This window comes from Ursus americanus, chromosome 20 (assembly GCF_024610735.1).
Source record: "Ursus americanus isolate L20-20 chromosome 20, mUrsAme1.1.p, whole genome shotgun sequence".
NCBI lineage: Eukaryota > Metazoa > Chordata > Mammalia > Carnivora > Ursidae > Ursus > Ursus americanus.
In genome coordinates this window covers 45,944,638-45,963,876 of record NC_142146.1, presented here as the reverse complement: position 1 = coordinate 45,963,876, position 19,239 = coordinate 45,944,638, and the positions used below count along the sequence as shown (strand labels likewise).

At 39.7% G+C, this 19,239-nt stretch overlaps 2 protein-coding genes across 11 annotated transcripts in view; one reads left to right on the top strand and one right to left on the bottom strand.

The window, feature by feature from the left end:
- The window catches only part of MED12L (mediator complex subunit 12L), a 318,600-nt gene that overhangs the window by 123,024 nt on the left and 176,337 nt on the right, over positions 1-19,239 (bottom strand). The gene's annotated exons all lie outside the window — the stretch shown is intronic.
- On the top strand, positions 1,921-7,159 carry GPR87 (G protein-coupled receptor 87). Its single transcript, XM_045810939.2, has 2 exons — positions 1,921-1,954; positions 6,117-7,159. The coding sequence occupies exons 1-2, from the start codon at positions 1,921-1,923 to the stop codon at positions 7,157-7,159; spliced, it is 1,077 nt and encodes a 358-aa protein (XP_045666895.1).

Sequence of the window (19,239 nt, the reverse complement as noted above, 5' to 3'; positions counted from 1 at the left end):
CTTGAAGAAGAAGTAGGGGAAATGTTTTACAGCATTCGATGTTACATGCACATATGATTTCAATCTTTATAAAAATGTGTGGAATCTGACGCTTGGAAAAGTTCAGGAATTTAGCCAAAATCACACGCCCATCACTGAAACCCACTTAAATTATTCACTCCTAATCACACTTTGAGATTGTATGGAATGCAGTTCTCACAGAGAAATACAGGGACTTACAAGACAAACATTCAAATGACATTAAATTCTTAAGGGAAATCTATGCTTGAGGAAATCATAGAAGCTGGCTCACATAAATTAGAGTCCTGACTGGGATTTTCTAGGTTCTTGAGGGCAATTCCAGAAAGGCCAGGTGACTTATAGAGGTCACACAGCTGGCTAATGTAAACCCAAAACTAGAACCCCAGAGATTATTTTTTTAAAGATTTTATTTATTTGTCAGAGAGAGAGAGAGAGAGAGAGAGAAAGAAACAGAGCAAGCACAAACAGGGGGAGCAGCAGGCAGAGGGAGAAGCAGGCCCCCTGTTGAGCAAGGTGCCTGATGCAGGACTCAATCTCAGGACCCTAGGATCATGACCTCAGCTGAAGGCAGAGGCTTAACTGACTGAGCCACCCAGGCATCCTGAACCCCAGAGATTATAAGAATAGGATACTAAGGGAGGGGGGGGTGGGGGAATGGGATAGGCTGGTGATGGGTAGTAAGGAGGGCACGTATTGCATGGTGCACTGGGTGTTATACACAACTAATGAATCATCGAGCCTTACATCGCAAACCGGGGATGTACTGTATGGTGACTAACATAATATAATAAAAAATCATTAAAAAAAAAAAAAGAATAGGATACTAAAAGCATGTGAGCTTATAAAACACTCTTACATATATCAATGTTAGATTTTTTTTAAAAAAGCATTTTTTTAACAATTTCCAATTGCATATAAGTCCCATCACAGATGTATTTATTACATGCTTGGGTCAGGAGGAAAAAAAGAATTCAGTAGAAGCAGGGATGGGAAGATATAAGCTGACACGCCCTGAGTGCATTCCTAGACCTAGGTTCTGATAACTGTCTTTTGGACTATTTCACATAATCCTTATTACAATCCTGTAATATGATTATTTATGATTCTTATTTCAGAAATGAGGACACTGAGTCACAGAGACATTAGTACTTTCCCACGGCCACACACTAGCATTCAGATAGACAGCAAACACAGAAATGGTCCTTGCTCCATGGCAGGCTGAAAAGGGACCCAAAAATATGCAACTTTCCTGTGGCAGAGCTGTTCATATCCAAAGAATATGTCTTCTCTCAACTGTGAAAGCATATACATATATTTTTAAAGAAAAGACTGGGGCACCTGGGTGGCTCAGTTGGTTAAGTGTCCAACTCTTGATTTCAGCTCAGGTCATGATCGAGCCCCACACTGGGCTCCATGCTCAGAGGGGAGTCTGCATGAGACTCTTCTCTTCCTCTCCTTCCACCCCTCTCCCTGCCCATGCTCTCTCTCTATAATAAATACATCTTTGGGAGGGAAGAGAAGGGAAGGGAAGAAGGAAGGGAGAGAGAGAGTGAGTGGGGAAGAGAAGGGAAGGGAAGGGAAGGGAAGGGAAGGGAAGGGAAGGGAAAGGAGGAAGGAAGGAAGGAAGGAAGGAAGGAAGGAAGGAAGGAAGGAAGGAAAGAAAGAAAGAAAGAAAGAAAGAAAGAAAGAAAGAAAGAAAGAAAGAAAGAAAAGAGGGAGGGAGGGAGGGAGGGAGGAAGGAAAAGATTAAATTACTATGTTCACATTCCTTCCTAATTCCCCCTCCTCTTTTTTTGCCCAGGACTCAAGCCAGGAATAACCTATGCCGAACCCTCCCCTCAGTCGTCCCCAAGTGTTTCCTGACACGTATTTTTGCTTATAGTCCACCACAACTAAAGAATGGGGCTCAACCTGACACTTGTAAAATTACCAGGTAAGCAGGAGGAAAAAACGCACAGAAAAATCTTCCTTGATCAATGACTGTTAATTATACTAACAATTTGGGGATTTTATTGGTCATTGAACCAATTAGCAAAATAAATCAGCATTTAGCCTGGCCTTTCATTAAATATAAAACAGCAAACAGGTAGGACAGCATCACTGAGAGAAATTTAACTTGTTACTACTTAATTCCAAGCTTTGTTTCATCTACAAACCATCTCAAACCCTTTTGAAAGATTAAATTAACATTTGGGGAAGATTTTTATACCCAAACTAAAGTACCTATTACTTTCCAGGTATAATAGTGTAAAAACCAAGGTTTGCTGAGGTTTCCCAGGAAGCCAAAGACCACATCTACCTCCTCTCCTGGGTAACTATTTCAACAATGACCATGCAAGGGCAGCTATGCCATGGTAGTGACACCCTGTAATTTGCATGTCCTGTGTGTTTCATTCCTACCAGGCAGGTAGAGCAGTGACATATTGTTGATACTTTCACATTTTGTGCCAAAGAGGGACACGCCCCAATGAGCAATAATGCAGCTACACCAAAAGCAAAAGGACCAAGACTCTTCACCACTCTATCCTTCATAATGTGACTGCAATTGAGACAAATTGTAATTAATGACTTAAGTTAGAGTGAACATCAATTAAGTACTAGAGGCTGTCCTCGAAATAATGTTTGCAGAGAATTTAACTCTCGGGAGATCTGGCAAAATGGGTACTGTTTATTCCCTTCTACAAAGTTATGAAGTGACTAAACTAGCACTGTCAAATAGGACTTTCTGCAATGACACGAACGCCCTTTATCTGCCCTGCCCAACACAGTAGTCACATGTGGTTAATGCTATGTATGGCTACAAACCCCATGCATTTCTCCAACACACCAGCACAGACAGCCAAATCCCACCCCCTCAACACCTGTACTACAATACCTCTCTCACACACACACTGGCACCAAATGTTAATTTACTATGGAACTAGAGTTCTTATGTCAATGCCTTTGTCTATCTAATTTAAAAGGAGGTGGTGGAGGAAGAGCAGGAGACAAATCTTCGCCATCAATTAACACTCTGTATCAAACTCTGAGCTAAAGAATACAGGTAATAATGTCTTAGTAAACAAGGAGTGTGTGAGAAAATAGCCTTTACACTGTAAAAACACCTAATTTTTCTTAATTGAATCACCAAGCTCCCTGTCATTAAAAACCTTCCCTAACGTTGCCAAGTTTTTTTTATTGACAGTGAAGAAAGAACAACGTGATAAAACAGCCTGGGTAAAGAGAGCCACATACTTTTAATGGTCTTTGTTCCTGAGCAGGAATACTGTGCATAGAAATGCTTCTGAGCACAACCACTAGCTTTGGAAAAATTTGGGGCAATGACACAGAGGAGAAGAAATAATAAGAGTGGCTGGCAAAGAAGAATATAACATAGACTTGATTCTTTAAAAAAAATTAGACAAAATTTTCTATATGAGAAGTTTGGAGCCTTCCAGAGCAACTTACAGATGGTTCTTCCTGCTTACAAACCATTCTTTTCCCTCACTACTACCATATTATTTCATAAAATAACCCATAACAAGTTTAACCACTAATTTGCTTAAGCTGCATTATAAATGTGGAATCTGTGAATGAAGAAATAACCAAGCCCAGGCCTATCCTACTGAATTAAAAAGTCCTGTACTCCAAAATGTTAATCCCATACATAAACTAAGGAAGCAAATACTATGAGGTGACATAATCAACAAGCTGAACACCAAACTCGCAAAGCCACAGCAACCACTGTGGAATAAGGCTGCTCGTGCTTGATATTTGCCATTTATGAGACAGAGTATTTGTTACGTACTGTTTTTGACATTCTGGTTTAAGACTCCATCTACAATAATAACCATAATTGATCAGTAAATCATCATTTAATTAGAGTGCTTCTTCATACAATTAAAACTTTAAAATCTAATGACACACTGAGCAGACACACAATCCTTAACGAACCCTGGGAAGTGTGGGCCTCTCCATTCCACAGTGGATATGCATGGTAGATCCCATGAGTCAACACTAGGGTTGAAATACTCTGTGGCATGCATGCTACAGTTTGTGAACCATTCTATTTGTATTTATAATGGCTTTAAAGACCATTCGTAATTCAGTCGGCGTCCTTTGGCTGGACCACTTATCCTGATTAAAACTTACTTGTCTTCTCTCCATTTCCCACAGGGTTCTATTCTGGGTTACACGAAAGTGTCTGCTAATGGTTTAATTGAGGAAATTAATTCAAGCACTTTCTTAACCCAGGTAAAACTGCACATCTTAGAAAGCTTAGGGATCTTGTGGTGCAGAAGCAGCCAAGATTCCAACATTTCATTAAGTCAAAATAGGCTTGAATGATACTGTTCAAGACAATATTTGAAACTGGCAACAGTAATATAGATGGCAGCTGAATCAGGCATTTTAAACTTATAAAGTTTAATAATACTATGGGTCTCATCGTAACAGGCTAGTCCAGGTACAAATTACTAGCCTGTGTAAGGATATTTCAGCCAGGAAAACCAGTTTTTAAAAACACTTGTAGCAGGGAATAAAAGGCAAAGATTAGAAAGAGTACAAGGTTACTCTGGAAGAGACTACACTTAAATTTTAGGCAGCAATTTAAGAACCTGTTTTTGGATTATGATCATCAAACTATCTTCCCTGTTTCATTTCTTCAAAGAAGGCAAACAAAATATATACTACATTGCCTGTTACATAGGGAAATGAGGGCAAAATTTATGTTGTTACCTCTAAAACAATATCGTTCCAAAACATAACTGTCATTATAGTAAACATTATTCATTAGTGAGAAGTAAAAATTCAGTAATGACCTTCTTTCTAAACTTAGATCCAAAAAGTGCAGCTGGGAATAGTGTTAGTCCAGGTTTAAAAGGAAGAGAAAAAAGCCCAAAAAAGGCAGACGACAAAATATAACTGCATGGCCTAGAGATTTATTGGGGGATATGCTTGCAAGGGATTTCAGACTGAAATGCAAGGGCGACCCCTGTGCGGGAGAGGGGAGCAGGAAGGAGGCTGAGTAGGAAGAGTCACACTACAGCGCGGTCTGAGGAAAGTTTTCACCAGACTGATGAGTCTTCCGGCCAAAGTCATTTGTCAGAGGACACTCTTCTGTCCCAGGAAAAGTCTTGTCTTAGCATCCTTCCTGTGCTCAGTTACTGGCTTGCAGCGGCCTGTGAGACGTGCCCATCAGCAAGAAAGTGGTGGTGGAGTCAGCCCTAAGCTACAGCTGCCCGTCGATTTCGCTCCCCTCAGTAGGAGATCCACAAGACCCATTCTCGTGGTTGCCACGTAAATAAGAGGCTCACACACCATGTTCCTGATTATATGATAGAGTGGTATGGCATAGGCCTTAAACAATGAACTAAAAATTCCAAATAAATAAATAAATAGTTTAAAAATTTTATCTAAGTGCAATAGGTAGAATGTAGCCTTGTAAATAAAAATAGGTATCAGCCTAGAACTATCTTTGACAAGTGACCCTCCATGATAATAAACTTAAATATTAACAACGGTCTTTTTTTATTTCTATTCCTAACAATGGTCCCTAAAGGCTCTTACATTCTACAAGCAAGCCATGGCAAAAATTTCAGAATCACCCAGTGGTTTTATTCTTCCTCAATTACTGATGATTAAAGAGCTTAAACCTGAGATTTAAAGAAGGTATTTCAGAGAGTGTGCCAAAGACAACCCTAAAAGAACAGCCAGTGCTAGCCCTTTTATTTTCATTATAGGAAAATCCAATTTTCTGCCCCCAGATTTTGTTGATTCTATTCGTAATGATATCAAACCCTAAATTAAAAATCAGGATAATTGTCATTAGTATATTAATCTTCATTTTCAAAAGACTGGCATAAAGAACCAGAAATACCACATTTTACTCAAGGGACCTCAGTGTGATGTGTCCGGGGGGGAGGGGATGAGGACTTGGGAGAGAGGTCACCAATACTCTGGCTGCTCAAAACATTAAAAATGCACTAACGTAACTATTTAAATTGCTAAGACATTTTTTAATTTGCTCAAAACAGCAGTCACCTATAAGGGAGACTAGTAGTCTGTGAGGCACACATGTGAAGCTCTGACATGATGTCTCCCCACTTCTCCTACAGATAATGAGCTGCACAGCCAAGGGAGTCACGCTCCAAGTAACGTGAGCGATGGACCCGGAAAGAACACCACTGTTAACAACGAATTTGACACTATCGTCTTGCCTGTGCTTTACCTCATTATATTTGTGGCAAGCATCTTGCTGAATGGTCTAGCAGTGTGGATCTTCTTCCACATTAGGAATAAAACCAGCTTCATATTTTATCTCAAAAACATAGTGGTTGCTGACCTCATAATGACGCTGACATTTCCATTTCGGATAGTGCATGATGCAGGATTTGGACCTTGGTACTTCAAGTTTATCCTCTGCAGATACACTTCAGTTTTATTTTATGCAAACATGTATACTTCCATCGTATTTCTTGGGCTAATAAGCATTGATCGCTATCTGAAGGTGGTAAAGCCATTTGGGGACTCTCGCATGTACAGCATAACTTTCACGAAGGTTTTATCTATTTGTGTTTGGGTGATCATGGCTGTTCTCTCCTTGCCAAACATCATTCTAACAAATGGCCAACTAACCAAGGAAAATATTCATGACTGCATGAAACTTAAAAGTCCCTTGGGAGTCAAATGGCATGAAGCAGTCATTTATGTCAACAGCTGCTTGTTCGTGGCTGTGCTGGTGATCCTGATTGGATGTTACATAGCCATATCCAGGTACATCCATAAATCCAGCAGGCAATTCATCAGCCAGTCAAGCCGAAAGCGGAAACATAACCAGAGCATACGGGTCGTTGTGGCAGTGTTCTTTACCTGCTTTCTACCCTATCACTTATGCAGAATTCCTTTCACTTTTAGTCACTTAGACAGACATTTAGATGAATCTGCACACAAAATTCTGTATTACTGCAAAGAGATGACACTCTTCTTGTCTGCGTGCAATGTGTGCCTGGATCCAATAATTTACTTTTTCATGTGTAGGTCATTTTCAAGAAGGCTATTCAAGAAATCAAATATCAGAACCAGGAGTGAAAGCATCAGGTCACTGCAAAGTGTCAGAAGATCGGAAGTCCGCATATATTATGATTATACAGATGTATAGGAATTAAAGGCCACGAGGCCTCCTTATTTGTTGAAGTCAAAGTGTACAGAATGTAAATAAATGTTTCTTTTGATTATCCTCGTGTCAGCCTATCAAAATAGGGATAAAAGAGAATGAAAATGGTATGAAAGTTGGGGTAATATGGAGCTACGAGAAACAACATTAAGGCATGCCTGAAAAGTGAGATAAGCAAGAGGTGGCGTGTAGCCAAGTGGCAGTGGTGACTTGGGAGTCAGGAGCAGACTGCAGAGGCAGAGAACGCCATGGCAATGCTGGCGCACTGCAGCCATCTGCCAGGAAAGGCTGCTTCGAAGCCACCTTGGAGAGAATAGAAAGTACAGAGAAAATAACTATGAAGCTACAAGGTTTAAGATTTGGGCTCATTTATCTCTGATATTACTGGGCACATATTAATTACCAGGCCTTCTGTCATTCCATCTGTGAATATGTATGACCTTTAGCCATCATCCCCTCACTGTATTTACCAACGTCTATGCACACTAGAAAAGATTTGTAGTGTGGGGGCAGGAGCGAGAAGATTCAACTACATTTTTTGAGCAATGTGTTTCAAAGATTGAATTCAATCAACTGATTTTAAAAACTCAGGGTATTTCAGAGAGAGGGAAAAAATGTGACTATCAGGACAAGTGGATCTTGGATAAAACACTACATTTGCCCATACTGCTAAATCCTCATGGGGCAAGGGTAGAGAAGAGAACATGGAAACTTGGTTAATAATCAAATATACGTGGCTTGTCAAAAACTCATTTAATAGCCTTTATTTTAGAAAACCTGGGGTACCTGGGTGGCTCAGTCAGTTAAGCATCTGACTGTTGATCTCATCTCAGGTCTTGATCTCAGCATTGTGAGTTCAAGCCCCATGCTGGACTCCACGCTGGGCGTGGCGCCGTTAAAGAAAAGAAAAGGAAAAGGAAAATTATCAGCAAAATAGTCTTAAAGGAAAGACCTTATAACGTACCTTAATAGAGTTATCATTAGTTTAAAAATACTACCTTAAGTTGAAGGATAGAGTACAACAGATTAAGTCAAAAAAGCACCCGGTTAACGTTTTAAATCTTGGAAGATTTTCTCCTCCTTCAAGATAAACCCTTGAGCCTTCATTCTTTTCAAAGCCATCAGCTACTTGAGTACTAGGTGCCTGACTTGTTCCTCACACTGTACGAGGAGCTGGGCGAGCATTAAAGCAGGAGAACTGAAGGCATGTTTGCCAATCGACCAACAAAAAGAGGACAATATGGTTACCAGAGACAAGGCACACACATGCATAACATAGTGCAACACTTTATTAGACTCTTGTAAACTATCTGCACAATTCTGAAAGCTGAAGTGAACAGAAATAAGGGCACAAGAATAACTTACCCGATAATGCCGACCATCATACAGTAGTACACAAACAGAATCCGGGCACTCCTAGGTTCCTAGGAGGTGAGTCAGGTTTGGCAGAGGAATAGCAGCAAAGTGGTTAAAAGAATGATCTGAGGACCTCTACCGAAATTTCTCTCTCTCCATCAAGATTCTAGTTCCATAAATTCCAGGGACACTCTAGTACATGAATTGATACACACTTCATTTGGTCACTTGCATTGCCAACCCCCCATTGTGTGCCACTAGCTACAAGATTAACTATGTTTTAAAAAAGAAAAAAAAAAAGATTAACTATGTTTCAGATCAGCTAATGTGAAAAGGTACACTGATAGGTTAATTCCTTCCCCCATTCTCCCCATAATGCCCAAGATGAGTTACAGCTACGCTATATAAAAAGAAGGAGCAACAGTGTGGCTGGGAAAATATTCTCAGAATAATATGTCTTATCCTCTCCATCCCCTATTTTCTCTCCACTACACATCACAGCTCCCAATCAAAAATCTCCAAATGATATATTACCCACTTCACTGTGTATGCTGTTAAACGCATGGTCACCATAGAACCCTCCAAAACACTAAGAACCTACCATCTTTAATAGAATCAAATAGCTCCGCTTAGAACTCTGAAATTAAACACTTCACTACCCCAGACCTCATTTAATCCTCAAATTCAGGCCTCAATTTTAAAAGGACTTTAAAATATTTTCAATCCCATTTTAATGTTTCTAAAATTAGACTGCTGTATAGTTAGTGAACACATTTAATGTGATGGTGGTTTTATTCTCTAAAATGATATTAGTAAATCAATGGGACATCTTAACACACTGGGTTAGGGAAATAAATTGGAAGAGAGCATTATCCCAAGTTTTTAAAAAGTCATGTTACAAAAAATATCAAAATCATAATGTTTCTATTTTATACCAATCTCCACACTGTGGTCACAAAAATTACTTATCCAGGACAACCAAGAATGAATCACTTACATTAGTAAGATAAATATTGATAAGAATAATAAAAAATATTGTGCTAGCATCAGAAGTTAATACAAAATACCACATTAACATTGAAGAAAAACAAGAATTCTATTTGGCTATTTTAAAAAATTAATTGATAATCTGGGGGCCACCTGAGTGGCTCAGTTGGTTCGGTGTCTGACTCGAGATTTCGGTTCAGGTCATGATCTCATGGGTGGTGAGACTGAGCCCCACGTTGGGCTCCACTCTCAACGGGGAGTTCTCTTGGGATTCTCCATCTCCCTCTGCCCCTCCCCCTAATTGCATGCGCTCCCCTCCCCACTCATAAATAAATCTCTTAAAAAAATTATTGATAATCTGAAAATAATTTGAAATCTAAAATTTCTTACACTTTCTGGATTATATCCAATATTCCAGGATCCTCTCAGACAGCAATAAATAACATAGTTATATTTCCTTTTATGCAGAAACATATTCAAAGAATTTTTGAAAAGAAATTTTTCTATTTTTCCTAAAATATAAAGTCAAAGAAACAGATCTTATAGAAAATCTTCTGGTTTGTGTATTACTACTCTGCTATATTCATTATACCATTTACACCGCTCTATTCTCATTTCCATACAGTATACCAGTATTTTGTTTCTCAACTAAAGCATCAAGGGAATGGTCACTACGAAAATCCATAAACTTATATTAAATAGTTATGGCAAAATTGTGTTTGTGCCTGTGCACACACACGTGCCAAAAAGAACACAGCCTAAGCAGATAGAAATAGATGATCACCATGAGGAAATGTGATCTACTAGGAAAAAATAAAGAAATGTGATATATTATGGAAAGAAAATAAGACAACCAAGACAAAATAAAGTTTGGGGATCACTTAAATTTTATAAATCCTGGTTTTCCAACAGACTAAATACCATTAAGACAACAGCTAACAAATCAATACTTACTAGGGATATAGCACATTAAAAAAAATTGTGTGCAACGGATATTTAAAATAATCTTTCAAGTGAAAAGATGCTCAACATCACTCATCATCAGGGAAATGCAAACCAAAACTATAGTGAGATCACCTCACACATGTCAGAATGGCAAAGATCAAAAGCACAAGAAACAACAAGTGTTGGCGAGGATGTGGAGAAAAAGGAACCCTCTTGCACCGTTGGTGGGAATGCAAACTGGTGCAGCCACGGTAAAAACAGTATAGAGGTTCCTCAAAAAATTAAAAATAGTACTACCCTATGATCCAGGAATTGCACTATTATTTACCCAAAGAATACAAACAACCAATTCAAAGGGATACATGCACCCCTATGTTAATTGGCATTGTTTACCATGGCCAAATTATGGGAGCAGCCCAGTGTCCATCAATAGATGGATAAAGAAGATGTAGTACATATACACAGTGAAATATTACTCAGCCATTAAAAAGAATGAATTCTTGCCATTTGCAAGAACACGGATAGAGCTAGAGTACAATGCTAAGTAGAGTAAGTCAGTCAAAGAAAGACAAATACCATATGACCTCAGTCATATATGGAATTTAAGAAACAAATGAGCAAAGAAAAAAAAAAGAGAGATAAACCAAAAAAACAGACTTAACTCTATAAACAAACAGAGGGCTACCAGAGAGAAGGTGGGGTTGGGGGATAGCGGGGTGTGGAGGAAATAGGGAATGGGGATTAAAGAGTACACTTTATTACGATGAAAAATAAAATATTTCAATATCTCAAGTGAATTCTAAAAGCAAATATTTGTTAGGATCAAGCATTTTCAAATTTCAAAATACAGCATCTGGTAGATGCAGACGTATTTAACATACCCCCTAACCCTCTATCACCATCTAGTGGTAAAGTTCGTGAAACAGCTGAAGAAAACCGGTGTTCTATACACAGCATGTACATGTAAGCGCTTAGCCCTTCCCTACAGTCCTTCAGTCATCTTTAGTGCTAAAACACCAGTCCTGGAGCTGCACAGAAAAATGCACAACGGAAATGCTTGAAAAGAGTAATTAAGACTGACAAGAAGTTACCTTACAGTTGTAAAAAGGACAAAAGCTCAACAGGCTAAAATACACATGGATTTCATGGGGAAAACATTACAAATATTGATTATTCTTTCCTAAATGACATGCATTAAAATTTTTAATTAAACATAATTTATCTGTAGTTTCAAGAGTACGAAAAATTGTATTAGAGTTGAAGAAAAGAAGTCAATGTTAAAATTTTTAATTTATTAAGATACTCAGGGTATTCAAATGGCAACTTATGTTTTGAATGTTAAGTTTCTCTCATAAACCATGATGAGATAAGAAATCACCTAAAATGACAAAAACGGTATAACATAGCTGTTAGAGTACGTACTCTTTTTTTCTTCTCATTTGAAAACTCAAGATATGGACTTACATTGGAAATTCCTTTATTTCAAACAGTTTCATAGGCAAATATTCTTAATACAGGTGAAGTGGCCAACTTCTCTTTGAATAACGCTGGAGAATACCCAGTGGTTGCAGTCTGGCCAGTCTCCACAGCATCTCTCAGAAATGAGCCCCGTGTCTGATCAAATCAGCCTAACTTACAAGCAGGGGTCCAAAATAGTCACCAGACTTCCCAGCACTTCCAATTCTATATTTTGGGTTAGATGTTATAAACAAGACTTTCCAACAACACTCTGGACTTGTTTATCTATGCACATAAGCAGATAAAAACATAGCACGTGTAACTAGAACAGACTTAGTATAAGGAAAGTGACTCAGCCCCTTAACCTGTGATGATTTCTCAAAATCACATTCAGTGCTTAAGATTGTTCCTACTAGCCTAAACCAAAATATCTTTAATAACACTGAAAGCATCTGTCAATTACCAACAATAAATACCTCCATATGTTTTTCAGAAAGTCTAAACCATATCATATGTGTCTTTAAATTTTTGCATGTTGTTTTATGAAGCCAGAGAAATACCACCATTAAACACAATGGAAGAACAAATAAATATACGGAAATGTATATCAGGCTGAACATTTACATTTTATAAATTTGAAATATCTAGATCAGAGTTTCTAAACCTCATCAAACCCAAGGTATTCTTTGTATGACTATGATTCAACAAATTTTTATTACATGGATATAGAAGCCATAGATGATATGGTCTATGTACACATACAATTGCAAACACACACACACACACACCTCACATTGCATGGTAGTGCATGTGATATCCGCACAGCTGGCGGATCGGGCCTGCCGGGCTCCTGGGGCCTAACCCTAACCCTAGGTTGGCCGCCGAGGGGCCCCTCCCCAGGGGCCTGGCGCCGCAGCACCAGGGATTGGGGACCCCCGAGCCCCAGCGCTGGGCTCAGCCTGCCGCCACGCCACCACCCGGGCCCCTCAGGGCACCGCTGAGCACTCAGGGCGGTAGAACCATACAAATAACCGTGCAAAACTGACACTGTGCAAAAAATTTTAACAATCAATAGAAAAAATTAGGATTTTTTTTTGCAACCTTAAAAAAAGTGTTGAAACATTAAAAATGTTCTTATTGTTGGTTATAAATATCTAGGGAAATGATAATACTAGTAAAAATAAAACAACGGAAGTATTGATAATTGAAGTGTTTTACTTTTTGTTAAAGTTTTGTTAAAGTTTGTTAAATTTGGAAGGGATACAGTGTTAGTCATTAAAAAAAAAAAAAACCTTAAGATGAGTGCTTGCCCTCTCACTCTATAATTTAGAATACAGAGTAAATGGCTTCTTCTATGCCTTGTGGAACTGTCACCTTCCTTTCTAAGTGTGAATAGCTTCCAACATTTTATCCTTTGAGCTTTTAAAATTATAAATTATAGGTATCCCTGCTTTTTTGAAAGTTCCCATTATAGCACTTCACTTTTATGAAAGACCTCCATTAGTACCTATGCTTACCAAGGGAAATCCAGAGAGGATTTTCACCTTTACGAAAAAAGGTAAAAAACAAAAAGAGCAGAGTTCATTTTTCCATCAAGCCGTTATAGAGGCAGCAAACCCTGAGCAGTGAGCATGGTCCCCTCAAGCTTCTTCCCCCAGGAACTATAGTCAGTGTCTCAGCATCAAGCCATGCTGCTTCTGAACCACGTGTGTGAGCATCTGTGCTCTATCTCAACTGATTTTGTGCATCCCTTAGCAAAAGGTATCCTGAAGTATAAGAAAAGCCTCAAGAGATGTTATTTTTTGAGTCTGGTAAGGCTCAAAAATTTTTCCACATAAATTAACGGTAAGTGCTTCTTTACCTTACATCATTTCGACTTCTGAAAGGAACACTCTGACTTTCGGATAGCAGGGGAAAGCAGTATTTCGGAGAGTTAGTTCCTTCCTGTGAAGTTTCTTGCCACCATCACTTTCTCTGGGACATTTCATCCTTTACATCACAACCAGTTTGTCATTGACATCAGTAAGATCACCTGTGCTAAGTTCCTCCAGCTGCATCCAAGACACTCAAAATTCCCAGTCAGCTATTTCTTCTGGAAATCTATTTACATTTGATTTGAATTTCACATCCTGCATTATCACTTTTCATTTCTTTGCTGCTCTTTCATCTGTGTTGGTCAACTCTCACTTCTGATTATCCATTTTTGTTATGAGGTTTATCTCGAGCAAACGAGGAGGCAATACAACAACACACTTTGCTGCCTGTGCATGAGCTGAGTAAGAGGTGTGCAGTTACCAATCACTGACAGACTCTGAAAGAAGTGACACGATTGGCTACTGATTGTGATGCACGTGTACTATTTATAGGAGAAACTGCGGATTGCAGAGCTAGCAGTCAAGTTTGTACTGTATGCAAGTACTCACAGTTAATATACTGTTGTAACTGAAATTTGAACAGTGTTGCTGGGAAACCGGTATTACCTAACTAAATCACAATAATTCAAATAAACGTATGTCAGAACTATAAAACCAAGGACTGCCTGCTCGTGTGTATATGTATGTGTGACCATAATCATAACCCTAAGGAAAAATAGAAAAAAATTTTATAATAAAATGATATGCAATTTAATATCAAATATCATTAATTCATCAACACAGATGCTTGCTTACATCTGTATAAATAATTATGTGAATTCAACAGCTATAAACGTTACTTGTGACCCAAATGCCACTTACCTTCCTACCACTGGTGATGTGGCTTTCTAAAACGATATACAATTCTTGAGCAGATTTCAAAAAAAATAGAGTATTTAGACCAGTATTTATATCCCTGGACAAGTGGGTGGTATATATTAAAGCAGGCAAAGATGCTTTATATGGAAAATGGACATAAATTCTGGGCTCAGGTATTTTATAAACAGGTTTTTCACTCATGGGAAAGTTCAATGGGCTATTCCCACAAGAAGCACGGTGCAATTCTTCACTGTGCAAAAGACTGCCTCATACTTTGTAAGAAGATATTAAGTACTATGGCCCTTCCACCAAATACTGAAACAGAAACTCCAAATTTGACCAAGTGGCCCCCTGTGTAGTACTGCCTACACTGAGAACCCTGATCCAGGTTCCTGAAACATCAGTGGACAGAGAGAAAAATATGTCTAAGGTTTTAGTCAATATAAAACCACAGGCCTCTAGATACCAGTAAGGCCTAAATATATTTGGAGGGGATACAGTGTTAGTCATAAATTAATAAATAATAAGGCAATCTTTTTTATTCTCATCTCTTTATCATCACAAAAACAGTAAAAAGAGTGATTCTACAAAGTCTGCATGAAAGCTTCATTAAAGGCCTGCTTTGAAGTTGAGTATGTTCTCTGCTAATATATTTGAAAGACAGCTGTATATACCATCAATAGCCCAAAAATAACAGGATAAGAACAGATCAAGATAGGGGCACCTGGGTGGCTCAGTTAGTTCTGACTCCTGATTTCAGCTCAGGTCATGATCTCAGGGTTGTGAGACTGAGCCCCGCGCTGAGGCTCCACACCCAGGTGCAGCCTGCTTATAAGATTCTCTCTCTCCCTCCCCTTCTGGCCTGCCCTTCCCCTCCCCCTCTCTTAAAAAAATAAAGGATAGTAATAATGATGATCAAAGCTTATAGAGTGCTTACCCAGTCACTGTCCCCAACACTTTACATAAAATGTTTAGTCTCCACAACAAGTAGATATTATCTCCATTTTACAGGTGAGGAAATTGAGGCATACCACCCTAAAGGAACATGGCTGGGAAGTGAAGGGATGGTAGCTGGTTAGGAAGCCAGGGAGTCCATGCTGCTACCTGGACTGCATCACTTTCTCTCCCCACCTCAGGAAGGCTCCTTACCTCCTTGAACCTGGTTAACAGCACCACCACCCACCTAAGCACCTGAGCTGTAAATGTGAGTCATCTTACGCACCCCTCCTTCCCTCACTCCCATGAACAACCCTGCACCTAATTCTGCCCATCCACCCTCAGATATGGACAGTTCAGGCCTCTGTCCTGCCGGGCCCTGCACTCGGCTTAGCTCAGACCCTCCCCTCTGGGCCTGACACAAGCAAGGACTTGGGAAGGGGGCAGACCTTGATCCCAACTGTGTGCCACACTTGGGGAAGAAAATAAACGAACTGCCAGGACTTTAAACTAATGGCCCTACTGCTTGAGGTCTTGAGTTTTCTGTTCCGTCCCAGTCTCTGGAATACCATTTTCTATACTTTTAACACTGAATAGTTATTTTCTAATGAAATAAAAATAGCAAACATTTATTGGGCACTCCCAATGCACCAGGCACTGTTCTTAGTAGCTGACCTGAATCCACCCATTTCATTCCCTGGACGAACCCCTGAGGAAGTACTAGCATTACCCCCATGTTAGAAATGGAGACGGTCAGTAATGTTCCCGAGGCCATAGAGTTCACCAATGCTGTTTCTGGGGTCTGGACTCTGCCAGTGTGACTGCAGAAGCTCAGGATTTAATCACGGCTTGCTACTGAAATGAAATACCTCAAGCTATTACCGCTACTACTGAAAGCCTTGCTAATGACTTATGCTCCCAAATGCAATTAACAGAAATAATCTACATCAACACTGCAAATAAGGCTGGGCTTTAAGTTGAGAAGTTCTCTCAACCAAAGCCTCAATAATTTCTCTAATAAACATGAAAGATAATGCTCACTATTCAGAGAACATTAAGGAAAGCCAATCGACTATGCATATTTGATCATTTCATTCTCTTATAATGAAGATGAGCATATAACTCATTGTCAAAACCTGGACACTTTTGAGAGTGGAAGTGTCACTTACTCATGTGGCACAACAGTGCAGGCAAACCAGGACGTACGGCCCCCAACGCTCATGACACATAGGAAAACTGATGTCTCTATTAGGATTGTGCTGCTAGTTGAACAAGCAGCTTAGGACAAGGAGAAAGACTCAAGGAACCCAGCCATCTCATCCACAAGAAGCCCCATCGTGAAGCTTCTCCACCCACTTTACTAACACAAACTGAACCCCTGGACGCCGAATTTGCAACTATTCAACAAAAAACCTCTAATGGATGCTTCCTGCGAGTGTGGGTGGTGGTTTCTAGGTTAGTATTTGTTGCTAGCAGTTTTGTGCAATATCACAAGAAAGAACCCAGCCCATTTTGCTTCCTGAAGGAACACATTATCTAATTCTAGTCTGCATTCTTTCTATCCTCCACAGCAAAACCACCCCGAGCTTTCCCAGCACCGTCAGCTACTAAGAACAAAATTTACGATCGGTAGGATCTCAACGCATTTTAGAGATGGAAGCTGCCCTCACCCTCCTGAGGCACAGGCCTCCAGGGAGACAATCAACAAACCGGCTGGGCAGGAGGCAGAGCCACAGGAGGGCCCAGATGTGGCCTAACTTCCACAGCAGGACTAGCTAAACCCCACCTGCAGGAAGTCTGTGACGCTCCTGCAGAAAGGCTGAAGCCCCACCTTGTTCAAACGGAAAACAGGCTCCGAGTTAGCCTTCCAGTCACGATGAAGTCACACCAGCCTAAGTCACACCGCAGGTCCTCACTCAACCGGCCTCGTGATCCCTGAGGATGATAAGGCGGCAGCAAGAGCGAAACAGAAATTGGCCCTCACGGATTCTTTTTTCCAGTTATGCCAACTGGTCCACACAAAACAGCCTAAGAATCACTACTGTGCTCAAATTATTAACTAAGGAGATATGCAGCTCTCTACGGCATCAACTGCCTAAAACCGCAAAGAATTTCTCAGTCTGGCTGCCAAGGAAATTATTAAATCACCAGAGATAACCACAGAGCCCTCACACAACCCTGAAGTACAAACAGGTGTGTTTAGCTAACACCAGCATGCTGGATAGAGAAGATTGGGGCCGCATAATTTCAGGTGTGGCCTGCTCTGGGTGGAAAATGGAAAAAAAAAAAAAAAACTGCATGTGATCACCCACGATACTTCCTCTGACTTCAATTAACCTCAGTCAAATTCTCTGAAGACTGCCCACAGAACCTTCCCCTAAACTGGTTAGGACGAGCCCCTCCCACACCCACCACAGCAAGAACAAGTGGCACCGGTTTACCAGAACTCTGGGAAAGTTTATCTAATAGAAATGAAGTAATTCTCTACATTCTTAAGCCTCATTCCTGCTCAATGATTCCACTCTCAGTGATTTCTCAAGGCTCATTTTCCTAACTTGTTCTAACAGTTTCCTAAAGAGCTGAACAGTTAGAACACTAAATAAAACCCACGGTCTTCTAAATCCTCTCAATTACCGGATCTAGGATGAATCAGTAAGCGGATCAGGGGTTCAGAAACCTACAAAAAAGGAGCTCAAACATGTGCAGATACAAGTGATTACGCAATGCCTCTGGGATATTATTATTTAAAAACATTCACAGTCCTTGTTTATAGATTAATTATATCATCTCACTTATTTTACCAACAGTAGCGGATAGTCTCTGTCTCCCCATATTTTAGTAACATAAATTCACTCAACGAACACTTCTGAGTGCCTATTACAGTAATGGGCACTGGGGATACTAAAACAAAACAACAAGGACAGCCACTGACGGGTGGCCTGATGGGTTATAAAAACACAGACCACACGGGATGAATACTAACACCACCAAGGCATCAGGGACACTTCCAGAGACCGTGACAGTTGAGGCAAGTCTGGAGAGCAGATGGGAGGAGTATGATGATTATGAGAAATGGTGTACTGCAGAGACACAGAGATCTAAAAGGAAATGCCCTCTTCTGCTTCCTCATTATCTTTCCAGGAAACTACACAGAGAAGAGGAAACACACACACTGAAGTGTTTGTTTTTTTAACAGTTAAAGTTCTCAATTTTAATTCTTTGCTAATAACATCAACTGAAATTCATTCCTTTAGATTCTTAACGTTAAACACAATCTAATACCAGCAACTCAGAAAATACATTTGAGCACTTCAACTAATTGGGATAAGATATTCAACACATGACTCAACATTAGTGCCTACCCCAAAGTAAAGTTTTGCACAGCGTCTACAAAATACGTAAATACTGTGCATATCAATGCATGCTATAAACTGTCACTTCTGTCATCCTACCAGAAGGTGGACATATTATACCAAAATTTGTTTCTCCATTATAATTCTCAGATAAAGATAAATATACAAGTGCCAATGAATTCCTGTACCAGTCACTCATTTTCAGAGGTTAAAAAAATAAACTGAAAGCGCTGTTTTAAAATAAAGCTGACTAAGTATGTTTTAATGGCATAATTCCTATCACTCCACTACTCTCAAT

What these genes read in the sequence shown, in the direction of transcription:
- GPR87 (XM_045810939.2), top strand. Translation starts at nt 1,921, where the DNA reads ATGGGGCTCAACCTGACACTTGTAAAATTACCAG. An exon ending in GACACTTGTAAAATTACCAG is followed by an intron (nt 1,955 to 6,116) that starts GTAAGCAGGAGG and finishes CTTCTCCTACAG; the next exon opens with ATAATGAGCTGCACAGCCAA.